At 48.6% G+C, this 20944-nt stretch overlaps 1 protein-coding gene across 1 annotated transcript in view; it reads right to left on the reverse strand.

Moving 5' to 3' along the window:
* LOC146822325 (uncharacterized) overlaps positions 1–20944 on the reverse strand; it is a 670174-nt gene that overhangs the window by 214737 nt on the left and 434493 nt on the right. The window contains exon 8 of the mRNA XM_085610040.1: positions 20527–20670. Within this exon, the coding sequence (XP_085466166.1) occupies positions 20527–20670 (144 nt within the window). The remainder of the gene's footprint in view (positions 1–20526; positions 20671–20944) is intronic.

Consider the following 20944-nt stretch of genomic DNA (forward strand, 5'->3'; position numbering starts at 1 on the left):
GACATGTTGACAGGTGTAGTGAGTGCCAATGGACATTTTCCCAGAGTAACAACTTGAATAATGGCATTTGTCACATGGCTATCCGTCCCCTGATCACACAGTTGGCTACACATATGACCTACTGACTGTCATCTGGAGTGGCACACATGTCCACACCCAGGACAATGCATAAGCTAATGGGCCTGCAATTGTGTAGCAAAAAAGCCTAGCTGTACTGTGGGTTCCCCCTCATGGCAAGCCAGAATGTACCTACCCACAGATGTCAGCACACAAAGTCACAACTGTGTAGCATCCGAACCACACACAGGTGGCAAAAATGTACAACCAGGATACATGATTGTCAAAAACTGACACTGGCAATGACGCACAAACATTAAGCACTGGCCAACATCACGGGGGCACTGCACGATGACTGTCTGTACTACGACTCATCACACACAAGTCAGAACTGGCAATGAAACATCAGGGTTGAACATGTACGCCCCTCCCGTACACACCAACCCATACCTGAGTCAATGTGACTGATACCGATCAAGAAGTGACACCTCTTATTCAGGGTTACAATAACTGTGCTTGAAAACTAGCTTCATTAACACGACATCACCTTGTAGGGCTGGCAAAACATATTGGTCTGAAACAAACATCAACAGATTGTTGTGAATAGCCACACAGGCACTGCCCAGTGTGAGTATGCACAAGCAAACTGGTGTATCCCTGTCCAGTGGACAAATGTATCACACATGTGAAAAATACAACCTAGGCCAGGGAACAATGCCACAGAGGCAAAGCCATGATGTACCCACAGTGAATGTGCACAGTGTTGGATGATACACATGAGTAGGAGGGCAGGCTGTGTCAGGGGACAGTAGTGTGCACACTGCTCCATGGTCCTGGAATGAGTTGACTGTCGCAGGAGCAACCGTCCCGGCACTAAGCATATGTCCCACTCATGCACATCATGTCTGAGGCCACAACATTGGTAATGCATGCTACAAGTCTGTTCATTTGAACCCTCACACTCCTATGTTGAGACTCAGCATCAGTGCCAACAATTAAGCACCCCAAAATGACCAAACAGGACAGGGCACAGGCAGACCACCCCCACACATGATGCTGAAAGCAGTGTGCACCTTGATAAACTGGCAGCCGAGATGACCATGTGCAATAGTGATGGCACACAGACCAGGTAACACATGTCAAGCAGGGGAAGGGAGGAAGAACAGCACAGGTTGACTTTGGGGAACTGGTATACACTGCACATATATAGCCTGGCAGTGTATCCAGGCGACTGAGCAGATCAAAAAGCTGGCGACACACAACAAACACACATGTACCTACCCCCTTCCTGCTGCTGTAACTCCCGTATCCGCCTATCCAGGTCAGGGAAGACCACCACCAGGACACGCCGCATCTGGTGGGTCAGGCGCCGGCGCCCGCCATGCTTGCGAGGCTCCTCCTCCTTCAGCATGACCCGGGCGATCCTCCGGGTCCAGCACCGGCTGTCCTGTCATCTCTTCCTCACTTGTGGCCGGCGCCGCCTGCGACCCTCCACCGATTGCACGGCCTTGACGGCATCCTTCCAGATCTTCCCCTTGTGGTAGGTGGATACCTGTGTGGATGACAAAGTGGGACAACATCACTACACCTGCACCATTTCACAGAGACACACATTTGAACATCTTTGATCTGTTGAACAGGGCATAGTATGCTGGTAAGTAATAGCACCTTAGTCATAGGGACTTTTTCCACTGTGAGCGCACCAATGCACAACATGGCATAGTAAATGCACAGGTGGCATGAGGGGTGCGAAACAATCCCTGATCATGGCACACACTGTGCATCCCAAGCAACAGAAGGCTGATGGACAGCACCGAAAATCAGTCACATGCCCCAGGCCACTGACAAAACCTCAGCAGAGTACACAGACACACACAGGCACACATCAATCACCTGCCATTGCCAACTGCAGATGCACACCTCACTCTGCACATGTGCCACTTGCCAGGGGGGGTCACAGGTGTGGGGCTACCTCAGCAAGTCAGACACACAGCACGGCTTACTTCACACATCATATGGATTGAGCAGTTGCCTCCTCCATGCAGCTGTGGTGCAACACTCCACATGGACACTCACCCACATGACAAGGAACATTCACACACATCAATGTCCAGGGGGCGTACACATCATTTGGACACTCTCACCACTCTCACCACAGCTCCACTCAACTCTCACACATCTGTGGGTGCAGTCACCTGTCACACCGGGGTGACCACTGAATCACCGCAGGACAATAGAACAAGAATGCCCAAGAGGATTAGGCTGGCGGAATGTGCCATGCACTATGCAGTGAATGTCACAGTAAGCACAATGCAAGTGAGGAGTACACACATGAACTACATCAAGCCCTGCATGAGAGACATAAGCCCCCCCTCCCTGGGACCCACTCCAACCAACATTGCATGTCTGTCACACCTGGCCACAATGCCAGAAGTGACAGACACAAGAAAGGTGCACAGGCAAAGGTAGTGGAGTCAGCACTCACCTGCTCCCCTGGTCGACCATACGGCATGGGGTACTGTGGGAGGATCACATCCAGCAGGGCCTCGTTCTCCTCCTGGGTGAAAGGCTGGGCCCTCTCCACAGTCCTTGACATGGTGCCAGAGGGAGACAATACAGCAGCAGTGGTATTGACTGACATGTTGTGCAGGCAAGTGCCCTCTCATGGGTTCTGGCTGCCTTATATCTGCCTTGCTGGCCTATTTCATTTACAGGAGGACAGAGTGATTGGTCAGACTCATTTGCATCCTACGTTTCCTCCAATCCCTTTAAACAGACACCAGTGACAGCCTTTGCATCTTTCGACTTTGCAGCATGATGTCAAGTCAACAACCACTTTGCAACATTGTTAAATGTGGCCAACTGATTTTTCCAGACCACATGATGTTCTATTTTGAACGTGAAACTCGGTATCCATGACAGCCTGCATGCATTTAGGCCCTAATACTTGTCCCTCATGTGTCCCCATTGTAATTCTTAACTCCCCACACAGGTACGGCGCGTTTCACACGTACCCCTAGGGCACCATCACTACAGTGATACGAGCCGTACTCACGCGTGTATGGACCGTACACGCGTGAGTACGTGCCTATCACTAGGACCTACGGTACCCCCAACTATAGTGATACGGGCCATACTCACGCGTGTACGGCCCGTACACGCGTGAGTACGGCCCGTATCACTAGTGATGTGGCACATGTCTCCTCATGTTGTGGCACAATAGATGTGTGATGAGCTGTTTACACATGTCATGTGTGATGGGGCACTACATGGCACACTTCCCATTCACACTTTGCACATGTGTGCATGTAGGACACACGTGTCAAGCACTGCATCACTGGTATGGCACAGTCAGCAACACCCGCAACTGTCCCCTGATGCCAGGTACACGGATAATTACACCTCACATGTGAGTCCCAGCGTGCCACGATGTGACTATGTCAAGTGTGTGTCATGTGTTCCCATGAGCTTTCCGTTGGTGTTCCGTCAAATCCATCTGCTTTTGCAGCATCCAACATGTGTCTGTGTGCATATGTGCATGACACACATATACGCACACCATGCCACATATGGACTCACACGTTACATGTGTCATGATGGTTCGAAGATGACTCCCTGACATGAGGCAATATCTGCATTCTCTCAATGTCTGTGTCATCAGTTTTTGACATGTACCCCTTCATGGTAATGTGTGTTGTCTGTCCTTTTCAAGATTACATGTGACCTGTGCGTCTAGACTCCCGCCAGCTGTCTGTATGAGATGACATCCTTCAAATGCTGATATGTGGATGTCTGTCACTCCTGTTATGCGTCTGGCTTTTCACTTACACTGGCCCACAGCTAGTTTCATGGCATGTCGTGTTGACCTTGAGCACCCACGTGTGTAGCTGACTCTTGGTAGGAGTATCACCTGGCTGCCATACGTGGCCTGAATGCATTGCACAGAACAGACTCTGTATGTAGCATATGTGTATTATCTGTTGGACATGTGCTCTGTTCATTGACTTTTGTGTAGTGATGTACTCAATCTTCGTTATTCCTTCCAAATTTCTGCAGGGCACCGCCTCTCCCCCGACCAATGCCAGACTTGGCTGATATGAGGGAACGTGACTGTATACGCCGCTACCGCTTCTCACAATCGTTGATTGACAACTTGACCGCAAGGCTGGCACCACACCTCCAACCGCTGCACAGGTATCCTACTGCACTGACACCCAAGATGAAGGTGATGGCAGCCCTACATTTCTTTGCCACGGGTACGTTTCAATTGACCATAGCTGATGTAGGTGGCATGTCCCAGACCATGTTCAGCCGTGTCCTGCATGATGTGTTAGAGGCCATGTTGTTACACCTGGATGAATTTATACATTTTCCAACTCGTGAGCAGTTGACAGGTGTCAAGGGTGAGTTCTATGCCCTGGGAGGGATGCCCCATGTCATTGGGGCCATTGATGGGACACATGTGGCTTTGGTACCACCACAGGCACAGGAGGTAGCCTTTCGTAACCGCAAGCATTACCACTCCATCAATGCCCTTGTGGTATGTCTTGCTAACATGCTGATATCCCATGTCTGTGCCCGTTTTCCAGGATCAGCACACGATGCCTACATCATGAGGCGTAGCAAGGTGCCTGAAATGATGCTGTAGCTGCGCAACGAACGTGCATGTCTTGTTGGTGGGTATACTCTGTTAGTCCAGTGTTTTGCGGTATCTCAATATCTTACTGCTTCTCCTGACCCACTTCTGCCCATGATGTTTCCATGTAGGGGACTCTGGCTATCCCAACATGCCATGGCTGATGACGCCTCTCCGCAACCCCAGAACTGCCGCAGAACACCGGTACAACGACACTCATGGGCAGACGAGGTGCGTTATTGAGAGGACGTTTGGCCTCCTGAAGAGCAAATTCCGGTGCCTCCACAAGACCGGCGGCACCCACCCATATGCCCCGGTGAAGGGCTGCAAAATCTTCCTTGTGTGCTGCATGCTGCACAATGTGGCAGTGGAGAAGGCCGTGCCACTCATCCTGGATCCCGATGAGCAGGATCATCTGCCCGAGGAGGATGAAGGGCTTGGGCACGGGGTAAGTGAGGATGAGGAGGAGGATGAGGACATCCGGAGTCAGCTTATCCGCAACTTCTTCTCATGATGGTGAGTCCCTGTGTCTGAGTGTGCACGCTTAGAGCCTTGTGTGGCATGTGTTGCAATGTGTGTGTCGAGCTGACTGTGTGATTTGGAGGTGTGTTCTGATGTGTCATTCAAGTGATGATGTCAATCCACACATTTTTGCAGGAACACAAAAATCATTAATAGCATGGTGACGGCATCATTCCTGTAGACTACATGTACATGTCTGCGGATTACTAGATCTTAGCTGACTTGTTGTGTGTCTGTCCTCCCCAGGTTCCTGCGGCTGTCGTCTGCTCATGGCATCATTGCCGTCCTGCTATTCCTCATGATTATTGCAACGTGTGCTGGATCAGAGTGACATGCACAGACATGGTGAACATTCATTTGGGGTAAGGAGTGCAGCAAGGCGTTTTGTGGGTGGTACGTGTTTGTGATTTGTGGGGACTGCTCCTGTGCATGTTGTGTTACCATGCATACATGTCGACTCACCATGGGCCACATGACATGTTGCATGGCTCCCATGAATTGATAGTCACCCTTCCTGACAGTCATCTGTCATGGATTGTGGATTCTGATGAAGGCATCAATGTGTGTATAACGTCCCTCAGGAACATACCGTATGCTAATGGTGGACATGGTGTGGGACATTCCCTTGACAGCCTCAATGGGGAATTGCACACTCTCCGTGTGCAGCAAGGGGTGTTAGGCTCAACCCCTTCACTTGTGTGCCAGCTCTGTAGGATTTACCACATCTGTGTGTTGAAGGGGGTGTCCAGTGTAGGTCACACATGTTCAGCCAAATGACCTGTGAGTCTGTTCCAATGGTTGCATTTCCATTAGTGTGAGGCTGAGTAATAAAGGTGTTCGTAACACTCCAAGGTGCCTCATCTCTGTCAATGCAGGTCTCTTGCCACTTAGCATTCGGCATATCTGGCATACTTATTGTAGATAATGCATAGGAGTCCATGTGTAGTTTAGCGACATGCATGCAGTTGCTCATGGATTAGGCTCCCGATTGGGCATGTAGTACATGGTCGTGTATGTTTTTTTGCTAGGTCGACCACACAATGGGCCATCAACAGCTGCTGAGGGTGTGTCTCCTGTGTGCAGGTCGGCCTTCAGTTTCCTGATCCGGGGTAATGGCTCTTTGGTGATTGTGCATGCATTGTCGCTGGGTGTGCCATGTGACACTGGACACTCCTTACTTTACACCCGCGCCTGTTGCAGTTGTCCTTCTGACATCCTAGTCTTTGTGTGCAAAATGTGACATATTGAAGGGAGATGGCGCCTGCTGCTGCGGGCCCTGCACAAGCACCCAGTGGCCACACACACAAGATGGTGTGCATCATGTTTGGCGGGCTCACATATGCCATGCTAGTCCACAGCATCTGTACCTCTTGCTGCAACGCCCTCTGCATTATGCACTTGATCCACAGATGGATCCACTCCAAGTAAAGACAGACCATCCCCCAGGTCCATGGCAACATCCGTGTCAAATACTGCCCTGCCTTCTACGGAGCAAGTACATCCAAACTCCCAGGAAACTGGTCCACTTCCAGGGGGCATCTGCACACCTCAGCTTCAACACCCTGCGCCCCAGCCACCTCACCGTCCAGCATAGATAGCTGCAATGGATCACTGTCTGCTGCAGGATGACCTCCACACTCTCCACCCACACTCAGGAGGCAGTCCACAAACCCGACCCCACACCAACCTTGTACGTCTGTCATCCTAGACCCCGTTGGGCCATCTCCGTGCATCCAACCTTGCCCTGGGCACCGTTCTTCACATCCACCATACTCCAGCATACAGGACATTGTTCTCCTACCTGGCCACACATATTTGGGACTCCCTCCCCGGGTACCTCCACATGAGCCATGACCCCTACGCCTTGATGATAATCTCCCAAATAGGTCTCTCCGCACAGTTTAGCAAGCACCCCCTCAGCAGCCAGAGGCCATCACAGGTGAATGTTGTGCTCCATGCCTACATTGTATGATACCTTGTGACCCATGTGTGTCCTGTACCAGACTCTGATCTCAGGGTATGGATGGCTGGAGTTAGTTCAACACTCAGGCATAGTTAGACATTTCCACACACATATGTCGTTGAATAATGCCAAATGACAGCAATATCTCATGTGCAGAAAATTAAGACTTTATTTTTGTTGGGGTGAGTCTTTTGGTAGATGTGCTAAGGTGCACTACCGGGGTAATAGAATCCAAAGTTCACAGGGGGAGATGGCATCCTTGTCAGTTGGAGTCATCAGAGTCCAGACCACAGTGTTGGTCATCATTGGTCAGACTGTGACCAGCAAGTCCATGTGGCAGAGAATGTCATTGGGTGAGGTGCTGCTGTTGCGCCAGAGGGCCAGGGGCCAGGCCAGGTGACCTGGGAGATGGGGATGGTCCACTGACTCTCACGGTCTTTTACGTGGACGACCCACCTTCCTCCGGGGACCCTCAGATGCAGGCCTTGACGATGTTAGGGACGCTCCGTCAGACGAATCCTCCTCCTTGTCCCTCCCTGTGTCTGGTGCAGGTCTACGCCTGGTGGTACAGGGAGAGTTTGCCAGGCTTTGGGCTTTCTGACGGAGTGATTGGCTCACGTCCCTGTGCAACGCCAGGAGCTCAGCCAGTCTTGCCTTCATCCGTTCTTGGTGTTGTTGATGACTGGCATGATGCTCGACCTGCAGGTTCTTAAGCTCATCGAGGGTCCCCTGCATCCCGGAAAGTCTGGGCACGACCTGGTCGATGCCTCTGGTGTCACGCCGGTATGAGTCCAGGATGTTGCGTATGTGTGACATACCGGGGTCCTGAGCTGGCTGGTCAGGATCGAGCCTCCGCCTGCCTCCACTCCCACCACCCCTGCCCACTTGAGCCTGGCCTGCCCTTGTGGGCACATCGGGTCTACGGGACCCCTGAGGGATGGCATTTGCAGGGTTGCCTGCCTCCTCCTGGGTGCCCGCAGAACCTTGTCCCTCCTGGTAAGACTGGCTCTGTTGTTCAGTGCGAGCAGGGCTCCTGGGTGTGTCCTGGGATGTGGCAGGAATGGGGGTGGTGGTTGGCACAGATGTACCTGACGCAGGTGCTGCAGGTGCTTGGGCACCAGAGGGGCCAGGTTGGTCGGGGTCATCCACGGAGTGGTGAGAGTCGTCGCTGCCGGTGGGATCGTCTTCACGCAGAGCTTGGGACAGTGATTCTTCCCCCCCCCAGTGTTGGGGGGAGATCGACGACGTTGCCCTGTGTGTGAGAGAGAGACAATGTCAATGGTGTTTCCTGCCACATCTATGTTTCATACATATTCAAGTTGACACAGTTCCTCCAGGTAGTTGGTTGTCCCTAGCATTCCTCTCAATGTCCACTTGGGTATGGGTATGTTGCGGGGGACATATTGGGATGTTCTCCTGAGTGTTTGACCTGTAGATTGGTGGCTCTGATGCTTATTTGGCTCTGGATTGGTGTAGTTGTGTCACATGTCCATTGTGGGAGTGTGTAAATCCGTTGCCTGCCCCGGGGGTGTGTGCTTGTGTTAGGGGGGGGGGGATGACCGGGCGTGCTGTCGTGTGTAGTGTGAGTTGTCATTGGGTCTCCCAGGTGATGTGTCTGTCCCCTCATGGTGCATGCTGGCATGACAGTGAGTGTGGGTTCCTGTGCTAGATACCTGTGCTTGTGGAGTTGGAGTTTGAGTGTACAGTGGTCCCAGGAGGGCCTTGTGCTGCATACAGCAGGGCCCAGTGTCAGCTACCTTGTCAGTAGTTTGCCAGTCCCTGTGCATTGTGCATGCGTATGCACCTATGCCATATGGGCTGAGGGCATTGTTGTCTGCGTCTCATTTCCACAATGTGTTGTGTGGGCCCCTCCCAGCCTCCTGGACATCCAGTCTTGTGTTTGTGGTTGTTGTAGCCTTAGACATGGCCTTGCCTTAATTTGTGAAGGGTGCATGGAGACGTTAGTGGCATGAGCGTGGTTTATGAGTGTGGTTGTGTGCGCTGAGTGCTTGGGGGAAGTTGCGTGAATTTGGTGTATATGTTGTGTGGACCCCATTGCCCCCATGTTACGTAAGTTGTTTGTGTACTCACCAGGCTCTGCGACTCCTTCCACTCTGTGTACTCCCACCAGCGGTAGCAGGGCCATCACCTTCTCCTCCCAGGGATGGTAGTCTACGGGTCTGCGGGGCGGCCCACCTCCAGTGATGTTAGTCTGGGCATATTCTTCATTCATTTTCCTCTTGACCGCCGGGCGCAGATCGTACCACCTGGCTTGGCATTTATGCCTGGTCCTTCGGACGGGCGCAACAGCATTCACCTTGTTGACAATCCTCTGCCACATGGCAGATTTTGCAGCTATGCTGGTAAGTCTGACCAATGTTCCAAACAGCTGTGGCTCGACTCTGATGACTTCGTTGACAAAGAGCTCCAGCTCCGCCGTAGGGAACTTTGGATTCTTGTCTCTGGGCATGGTGTGGGGTGTGGGTGTGGATGGTTGTGGGTGTGTGGGTGTGTATGTGAGTGTGTGTGTGTGTGTGTGAATGTGAAGAGGGGGATGTTTGTGGTGGAGGTTGTGTGAAGGTGTATGAGTGAAGGTGTAGTGAAGGTCTGAGTAATGTGGAGTTGTTTGTGTGTGGGGTCTGGCAGCAGTGGGTCTGTTGCAAAGGCTCATGGGTTGTGTGTGTGGGCCCTTTTTATTGGTCCATTTTTGGGTGTGGCTGTGTTTGAATTTTGGTGGGTGTGTTATAAGAGGTGGTTGTGATTTGGGGCCTCTGTTTGGATGTGCCAGGTCAGTCATTGAGATGTATTTTGTCGTGTGGATGTGTTTGGTGGTGTTGTGCGAGTCAAATTGACCCTCCTTGTGCTGTTTTGCAGTGTCCTGGTTCTGTATGAGTCTTTTTCGCGTAGGTGCGATCCATACATACGCGATGCTGGGTGTGGGTGCTGGGGTACGGTGTTGGAGTGCGGCGCGTACATGCGGTGGGGGTACGGTGCATACACAGGTGGACCTGGGGTACGGCGCATGCATGCGGAGGTACTGCACGTACAGGGGGGGGACGGCGCGTACATGGGGGGGTGCGGTGCATACATGAGGTGGGGGGCAGGGGGTACGGTGCATACATGCGGTGCTGGGGTAGGTGCGTACATGCGGTGGGGGGCAGGGGGTATGGTGCGTACATGCGGTGGGGGGGCAGGGGTTCGGTGTGTACATGCGGTGCTGGTGTACGGTCCGTACATGCGGTGCTGGGGTACGGTGCTGGGGTACGGTGCGTACATGCGGTGAGGGGCAGGGGGTATGGTGCATACATGCGGTGGGGGGCAGGGGGTTCGGTGCGTACATGTGGTGCTGGGGTACGGTGCGTACATGCGGTGCTGGGGTACGGTGCGTACATGCGGTGAGGGGCAGGGGGTACAGTGCGTACATGCGGTGGGGGGCAGGGGGTTCGGTGCGTACATACGGTGCTGGGGTACGGTGCGTACATGCGGTGCTGGGGTTCGGTGTGTACATGCGGTGAGGGGCAGGGGGTACGTTGCGTACATGCGGTGGGGGGCAGGGGGTACGGTGCGTACATGCGGTGGGGGGCAGGGGGTAAGGTGCGTACAGGCAGTGCTCGGGTCCGTACATGCGGAGGTACGGCGCGTACATGCGGGGGTGATGCGCGTACAGGGGGGACGGCGCGTACAGTTGCAGGGCTGGGGTACAGTGCGGACAGGGTGGTGTACGGTGCTGACAGAATTGGGGGTGGGGGGCTGTACGGCTCGTACACAGGCATAGGTTTACCCGTGTACATGTGTGCTACTGCATTAGCTCCGTACGGGCCTTTTTCCGTGCGATTGTGTATTCGGACGGACGGTCGGGATCGTACTTGCGCGTTCGGACTTGTGTTTTACGATTTGCACGTACAAATGTCCGGCTCACTCTCGTCCACTTTTCCCGACGATATTCGGACATAAAAAATTTCCTGCGCACTCTCGTAGACTTTTCCTGACGCTTTTCGTAGATATTTTTCGCGTACGGATCGTACTTGCCCGTTTGTACGGTACTTGTACGACTCGTACGTAAAAAAATACGGATACGAGTCGTACGGTATTTTTTTTTACCGGATCGGAATCGACACCTAAATGTCAGATTTGTATGTCAGAAATATGCTTTTATGGATTAGAAGAGCTATGACATATAGCCAGGGGTAAGACTTATCGCTGTGGAGCAAACCTAAATTCCCTTAAGAATTGTCTACCATGGTGCTGGGACAGAATATCAAGTTGGAAATGTCGACTTACACAAATATCGAGTTGGAAATATCATGATTCCGAAATATCGACAGCAAGAACAACGTGGTCAAGAATATTAATATTGTTTGCACAAATATAGATGTTTTTCAAATATCGATTTTTTAATTAGTGTTATGTATTTGAGTTTATATTTTCAATATATGTGATGTATGTTTTTTTGTATAAGTATTGTTGATGTTTTTTAATATATGTGTTAAATATTTAGGTGCCGATTCCGATCCGTTAAAAATTTTCCCCGTACGAATCGTATCCGGATTTTTTTACGTATGAATCGCACAAGTCCCGTACAAACTGGCAAGTACGATTCGTATGTTAAAAAATCCATACAAATCGCATTGGGAAAATTCCCCGACACGTCCTCGGGTCGGAAAAAGTGTCCGACACGTCCCCGGACAGTTTTACGTACGAATCGGTAAACTGAAGTCCGAATGCGCAAGTATGATCCGTCCCGTCCGTCCGAATGCACAACCGTATGGAAAAAACACAGTTCGAAGCGAACTCCCATAGCAACCATGGAGACGCCCAAACATGTGCCCGCATACGCGCCGAACACCCCCCAGCCCACCCCCCCAAGTACGCGCCGTACCCCCAGCCCCCCATGTACGTGCCGTACCCCCACCCCACCCCGTAGGTATGGAGCGTACCCCCCACCCCGTAGGTACGGAGCGTACCCCCATCCCGTGTAGGTACGGAACGTACCCCCACCCCACCCCGTAGGTACGGAGCGTACCCCCCACCCCCGTATGTACAGAGCGTACCCCCACCCCCGTAGGTACGGAGCGTACCCCCACCCCGTGTAGGTACGGAGCGTACGCCCACCCCGTATGTACGGAGCGTACCCACACCCCCGTAGGTACGGAGCGTACCCCCACCCCACCCCGTAGGTATGGAGCGTACCCCCACCCCGTATGTATGGTGCGGACCCCCAGCGCGTAGCGCTGGGGGTCCGTGTAGCGTAGCGTAAATTTATGTTTCTAAATATTTTGTCATTAAAAATATGTATTCGTTTTGGAAATAATTTTTTATTTTATCTAATATAATATGTGTAGGTATTTGTTATTTGCATTTACATTATAATATGTTTTTATGTTAAATACATATGTATTTGAATGTTTAACATATTTATATATTTTTAAATTTATTTTGTTTTTTAAATATTTTTATTGTTGTTAATATTTTGTTTGCTTTTTATTTTGAACTGACTTGAGTGAGAATATTAATTGTTACTCTTCTGCAATCCAACACTTCCCCTACTGTTGCACTCACTGGAGTTAGAATAGTAATTTTTACCCCTCCGCTATCCAACATTTTTCCTACTTTTAAAATTATTGGAGTGAAAAGAGTAAATTTTATCCTGCCACTATCCAACACTTTCTCTATTGTTGCACTCACTGGAGTGGGAATAGTAATTGTAACCCCTTAGCTATCCAACACTTTCCCTACTGGTACACTCACTGGAGAGGGAATAGTAATTTTTCCCCCTCCTCTGTCCAACACTTTCCTTACTGTTGCACTCACTGGAGTTGGAATAGTAATTATTATCTCTCCACTATCCAACACTTACCCTACTGTTGCACTCACTGGAGCGGGATGTGTCATTTTTACCCCTCTGCTATCCAACACTTTCCCTACTGTTACACTCACTGGAGTGGGAATAGTAATTCTTACCCCTCCGCTGTCTAACGCTTTCCCTACTGTTACACTCACTGGAGAGGGAATAGTGATTTTTCCCCCTCCTCTGTCCAACACTTTCCTTACTGTTGCACTCACTGGAGTTGGAATAGTAATTATTATCCCTCCACTATCCAACACTTACCCTACTGTTGAACTCACTGGAGCTGGAAGTGTCATTTTTACCCCTGTGCTATCCAACACTTTCCCTACTGTTGCACTCACTGGAGTGGGAATAGTAATTTTTACCTCTATGCTGTCCAAAACTTTCCCTACTGTTACACTCAATGGAGTAGGAATAGTCATTTTTACCCCTCCACTGTCCACAACTTTTCCTACTGTTACACTCAAGGGAGTGGGAATAATAATTTGTACCCATCCGCTATCCAACACTTTCCCTACTGTTGCACTCACTGGAGTGGGAAAAGTCATTTTTACCCCTCCGCTGTCCAACACTTTCCCTACTGTTGCACTCACTGGAGTGGGAATAGTATTTTTTACCCCTCCGCTATCCTACATGTTCCCCACTGTTGCACTCACTGGAGTTGGAATAGTAATTTTTACCCCTTCGCTGTCCAACACTTCCCCTACTGTTGCACTGACTGGAGTTGGAATGGTGATTTGTATCCTTCCGCTATCCAACACTTTCCCTACTGTTGCACTCACTGGAGTTGGAATAGTAATTGTTACCCCTCCGCTATCCAACACTTTCCCTACTGTTGCACTCACTGGAGTTGGAATAGTAATGTTTATCCCTTCGCTACCTAACACTTTCCCTACTGTTGCAATCACTTGAGTGGGAATAGTCATTTTTACCCCTCCGCTATCCAACACTTTCCCTACTGTTGCACTCACTGGAGTGGAAATAGTAATTTTTACCCCTTCGCTATCCAACAGTTTCCCTACTGTTGCACTGGAGAGGGAAATTTAAGTTTGATCATTTTTAAATAGTTTAATGTTCTAATTTATAATAGAATATTTTTTAAATCAGATTTCATGTTATTGGTACATACACACACACACATATATATATATATATATATATTCACTGAAAAAAACATAGGTTTCACACACGTTATAGTTAGGAATTAGCATTTAAAAAACCTTGCAAATTCACTTAAAAAACCATAGGTTTCACACATGTTATAGTTAGGTGGATATTTCACTCGTAAAAAACCAATGAAATTCCCCCGTTATAGTTAGTTCAGATAACTATAATTCGTGCGCCCGCAATCCACTGCTCATGACGTCACATATTACATCACTCATGACATGGTCAGTGGCATCACTCATGAGATCACTGATGACATCATCCTTGTGATAGAGTGGCGGTCGCGTGAGTTATAGTTATCTGAACTAACTATAACGGGGGAATTTCATTGGTTTTTTACGAGTGAAATATCCACCTAACTATAACATGTGTGAAACCTATGGTTTCTTAAGTGAATTTGCAAGGTTTTTTAAATGCTAATTCCTAACTATAACGTGTGTGAAACCTATGGTTTTTTCAGTGAATTTGTACGTTTTTTTAAATGCTAATTTATTTATGTATTATTATTTTTTTAAATATTTATTTTACAATAAACTACGTATGAAGTTTTTATTTTATTTTTGTTTGGTTTTTCACCGTGCGCGCACGGTGCGCGCACCCCCGCGATTTAAAAAACAAAAAAATTTAAAAAAATGTTTCTGCCTTCGGGGTCCTTCAGGGACCCCCTGACAAAGGCTAGGGGGTCAGGAACTCTCTACCTTGCCCCCTTTTCACGTTCGCCACCTTCCTTTTTCACTCTCGCACTGAAAACAAACAAAATGGCGGCCGACACTTCCTGATATCGACCGATTCAAACGTTGACTAACATGTAACCACCAATCAGAATTACGCTTGCACACGTTAGGGTGCTCGCACGGTGCGCGCACGGTGCGCGCTTATAGATATTTATATGCTTTTAAATGCTATTTTCTCAGGAACTACTGAACAGATTGACACCAGACCTGCAAACGGCACTTCCCTGACCTGAGGACTACCTCTCTGCCAAATTTCAAGTAATTCTGTTCAGCCGTTCGGGCTGTACCTTCGACTAAAGGTCCTATGGAAAAATGCATGGGGAAAACGCGTTTTGGGACCCCCTTTTTTCGCGGCCCCCGCTTGACGAATCACCCCGAGACTTTCAGGGTAGGAGCTGAACGGAGCGCCCCATTAGTTTTGAAAATTTCGCGAGGATTCGTCAACCGGTGCCAAAGTTATTCAAAATAGAATTTTCAGATTTCCTATGGAAACTTGGTCCTAACTATAACTATCTACTGGCGACCGCCAGTAGATAATATATATATATATATATATATATATATATATACATATATATATATATATATATATATATATATACACATGTATATATTTGGAAGTTTTTATATAATATTAAAATGATAAAATAAATTAAAATTAATAGTTTATTAATTGTTTTAAAGTAGATATATAGGAATTATTATGGTGCCGATTCCGATCCGGGTAAAAAAAATTGCGTACGACTCGTATCCGTATATTTTCACGTACGAATCATACAAGTACCGTACAAACTGCGAAGTACGATTCGTACGTGAAAAATACATACGAATTGCGTCGGGATAATGGTCCGAGCGGGAGCCATAAATTTTTACGTCCGAATAGTGTCGGGAAATGTGTCTGATAGGGAGCCGGACATTTTTACGTGCAAATCGTAAAACAGAAGTCCGAGCGCGCAAGTGCGATCCTTACCGCCTGTCCGAATACACAACCGCATGTAAAAGGCCCCGTACGGAGCGAATGCTGTAGCACACATGTACACGGGTAAACTTGTGCCCGGATACGAGTCGTACCGCCCCCCCTCACCCCGCACATGTCAGCACCATACCCCCGTATGTCAGTACCATTCCCCCCCCTCCGCACCGTATCCCAACACCGTAGCACAACCCCGCACCTGTACGCACTGTACCCCAACACGGTAGCACAGCCCCGCACCTGTATGCACTGTACCCCAACACCGTAGCACAGCCCGCACCTGTACGCACCGTACCCCAACACCGTAGCACAGCCCGCACCTGTACGCGCCGTACCCCCACCCCGTATGTACGCGCCGTACCCCCAGCCCCCCTGCATGTACGCGCCGTACCCCCAGCCCCCCCCGCTTGTACGCACCGTACCCCCACCCCAGTATGTACGCGCCGTACCCCCAGCGCTATGGGGGTACGGCGTGTACATGGGGGGCTGGGGGTACGGAACATACATGCGGGGGGGCTGGGGGTATGGTGCGTACATACGGGGGTGGGGGTACGGCACGTACATGCGGGGGGGGCTGCGGGTACGGCACGTACATACAGGGTGGGGGTACGGCACGTACCGGGCCCTCTTTTCCTCGTGCATCGCGGCGTACTTAGCTTTTCCGGCACTTTTTGGTTCCCGTAAAAATATAGCCGTGCGGAGTGCTGTGGGTACGAATCGTACTTGCTGGTCCGTAAAACGCTGCCTGACTCCGTGCGGACGTCACGTACGCACTGTCCAGGATCGGAATTTTATGTCTTTTTTATCCGCACGGTGTTTTTTACGATTCGTACGGAAATGGTATTTCTGTACGAATCGTACTTGCTGGTTTGTACGGTGGAATTCCCGGGTACGAGTCGTACGTAGCAAACGCTCCGTACGACCATTTGTACCCGGGTTTTACAGGATCGGAATCGGGACCTTAGTATGTGTGTTTAACTTTTTTTAATTAAGTTTATCATATTTTTTTAATTGATATTATCATATTAAATCTACTTTATTTGTTTATATTAATTTTATTATTGAACATATTTAATATTTCTTATTTTGTATAACTATATTTTTTTCATCGATATTTTTTCTCTAGATATTTTTGTACTTACCTGTTTGAGTATAGAGAGCCGATATTTTTGCATTCGATATTTTTGCATCACTATTTTGTCAGTGAACCGTCTACCATGATACCAAAATGAGCCAAATATTATGTATGGGAACATAAACAATCAAGAAATCAAGAAAGCTTTATCACGTTTGAAGTAGTTAAACAAAAATGTAATGTTGACTTCACAAGTATGTTCCACAAATACCTGCATATGGGAAATTCATTTATTTTTCAGACTGACAGGTTAGTAAGAGAGCAGAAATCCTTAGGGAGACTTTCCGTAGCCCACCAGCGTAACTTCAAAGCTGATTAACACATTTTCACAGCTCATTCCATCCACCTGCACAAGATGTTTCTATGAGATTAGGAACTGGAAGGATATGTTATGGGACTGTGTTAACAGTAAGCTCTTTGGGAATCTGTGTTTAAATGGCTGCGGGTAAGTGAACAATGTGTTGTAGCCCCGGATCCTGTGTAGCATGTTGGGAATGCAGGGGGAGCCTAGTGTAAGGGTCTAAAATAAAGATTACGCTGTATTTCACCTCATTAGTGGCTAGATCTTTCACAGCACAAACATGGAGATCGACACCTACCCTCATGTTTGAAGAATGGATACAGAAAATGAAGAAGTCACTGGAACTTTAAAGAATTGACCATAAGAGAATGGTTTATGCAAATGATTTGAGAAGCATTGGTGTTAGCTCAAAGATTGAATCTAAGGATGAACTACTGATGAATGTTTGTTGCCTGAACTGTTAATTAACACATTTAATCCTGTGTACAATATATAATGAACACTGTTATTTTTTATTCTTGCTCTAATAAAATGCACTGTACGATCAATTCACTTCGCAATGAAAAAAGATCTACTGCTTCTCCCCATCTATGACTCTGACCACTATTCTTGGATCTATCCTCTTTCCCGACATTCTCCCTCATCTCCTTCCACTAAGAAAGCCTGAGTCACTTTAACCTGAGGATGAAGCTCCTATCAAATGCAGCCACCGAGGCGTCAATGCAAGCATTGAATAAAACAAATCCATACTTAGGGGCCGATTAGGATGGCGGGCGGACTTCCACCCGCCCGACATCCTAGCGGTGCTGGGACCAGCCACCAGTTGTACGGTAGTCCCGCACCAGCAATTAGGATGGCATCCCCTATTCCCAGCATTGTGGCGGGCGGTGCTCACAGCACCGCCCGCCGCAATGCTGGGAATGCACGTTGTGCATTGTCATTCTCAAGGTGACAGGCACCGCGCGGTGCCTGCCACCTTGTCCATGACAATGTACCCCCCATGTGCACCCCCCAGCCCCCCAATACCCTGGGGGCCCGCAATGGGCCCCTGACAGCAAACTCCACCTAGCTTTCCTTGGCAGGGTCTCCGCCAAGGAAAGCCCTGCACCGCTGCCCATTCTGATATGGATGGCGGTGTCTAGCAGACACTGCCACCATATCCAGCCCCTTTTCCGCCCAGTGGAAAACCGGCGGACGATCTTTCCGTCCGCCGCGGACCCCCCTGCAATACTAATATGGTGGGGGTAAATGGGTGGCGGGGGAAGGAAAATGTCAGGCGGATCGCCACCGCCATGCGGCAGGTGGCGATCCGCCCGACATCGTAATCAGCCCCTTAGCCTCCTTCCCACACAGCAATGCCCTGATCCAAATATTTGCATTGATAAGACTCTTTAAGGCTGCAGGTAATGCTGTACTTCTCTACGTGCATCCTCTGTTTGACAAAGTCAGAGACTGTGCCACATCCTCCCATCCCTACTGGCACCAAGCTGGATGGCTATTCCTGAAACAAGAACTTCCAAAAACCTAAATTCTGTCAAGACAGTCTAAGGCTCAGCTCCTGCATAGCTCACACTGACATTGACTGTAAACTCCTATTGTGAGCCACCTGGGTGCTACCCAGTGGGTGATGTGTGAAGCACGCTTCCCTCCGGGCGGGCGTGGCTGAAGGTATGAATAAAGACATGCAACGATATATCAACCCAGACCACCATTCACATTATGTTTTTCTGTACATTTTATACACTACTATGGAAAAGATGGATCTTGCCTATCTTAAAAGAGTTAGGTTTGAGACAATGCTGCCGCACTTTTTTAAAACTGCAACTTTTAGATGATGGAATATGTATTGATTGTTTAACCAGATACATGAAAGGGGCGGTTAGATGCAGAAAAACAACGTAACGCCTCTTTCTTCTTTACTGCGATATGATTATATTTACAAACTCTTGTGTGTTAATGGATGCATATGAAATGATGCTGCAGCTTTTATCTTAAACAAACGTTATTTTAAATGGTTTGCCATTACACACATATGATATAATGCATATATTTTTAATGTACTGTGCTTTTATGATTTAAGAATTTATATCGAATAAAGCTTATTTTGATTTGAATAAAAAGATTCTATGCTGCCCTGGCCAGTCCCAATACTATCACTGTGTTGTGTAGGGTGTATGGTCTCCCATCCAACATCAGGTATGCCCAGTAGCGGCTGCTACCTACCAGGGGTGGTGAGGCAGGAGGGAGAACAAGGGAGGAAAGGAATAATAAAGTAAAGCAATTACCTATTTACCTCTGGCCGCTACCTCTTCTTTCTCCGTCCTCCTCTTGGCAGGAAGCACACAGCCTCCCAGAGTCCCCTGACCAATCATAATGTTGCCTTAGCAATGTTGTGATTGGTCTGAGCACCATGCTTCAGCGCTCAAACAGGGGCTGGCAGGCTGTGCATGTTCTCCACACAGGCTGTAATACAACATGCATGGAGAACATGCCGAGTGCGCATGACGCTTTGTCCGGCCCGAGATGGCTGGCCAAAGCGTCATGGGAACTTTAGGTGATGCTACAAGTGCCCCCCCCGGTGATGCGTGGAGCCCAGCCCTGACCACCTGGCTTCAGCTGCAAGCTGAATACAAAAAAGAAAATGATAATAACAAACATTATTATCATTTTATTTTTTGTATTCAGTTTGCATTTGAAGCAGTGGGGCGACGCTCCCCCGCCTAGACGGAAGAGCCGCTTCTGGGTAGACCTCTCTTCATTGGCTCACAACTACTAACCGCAAACAGGTGCCTTTAGTCTGTCTTCTCATCATTGGCTGGTCTGGCTGAGGAACTCAGAATTTTTTTACTGTGCAAGTATTTTAATTTGCGTTTATGCATGCATTGTCATACTTTATGTCCCTTTCTCCATCTCCAGCCAGTTATATGTGTTTTGTCAAACTGCCAGTGTAACATATTAGTGTTTTTGATGCTATGTACAACGTTTCTGATGGACAGCTACCTGCTAAATACATACAACTTAGTTGATAATTACAAGGCACAATCCCTATTTTGCTTCTGGCTTTGCTTGCTTTGATTCATATGGTTGGTTTATCTTGTATGTGATTGGTTTCACCTGTGAGTTATGAACCCCTGAACTCTTAGATATGAGTATAATATGGTATGCATAGACCAGGAGATTACCCACATACCTTGATAAGGCTTGGTGCACTTTTTTATGCAGGCCCCGCAGCACTTTTCCTCTCCGGGACAGTTGCCGTCACTTAGGCACTTGGGCTCTAATGGGTAGGTACAGCTTCTGGCAATGTTTTCAGGGGGACACATGCCCTGTTTGTCTGTAACATAAAAAGTTCCAATTAACACAATGGCTATTATTTACTAATATCTGCACATGCACTCGAGGGGTGTTGCTCAATTTGCAGTTTTGTCTTTAGGGTATTAGAATGGTAAGTGTTTGACAGTGCTTTGCGTCACTCAGCCCCATCTTATTACATAATCCCCTCAAAATACTGCTTCGCTGTCATAACCACACAAATTCATACAAATCAGTGTTTTTGAAACAAATTAACACAGAGAAAATTTACAAAAGTAGGATTTGAAGCAGAAAAA

The sequence above is a fragment of the Triturus cristatus genome, chromosome 6 (genome assembly GCF_964204655.1).
Source record: "Triturus cristatus chromosome 6, aTriCri1.1, whole genome shotgun sequence".
Classification (NCBI taxonomy): domain Eukaryota; kingdom Metazoa; phylum Chordata; class Amphibia; order Caudata; family Salamandridae; genus Triturus; species Triturus cristatus.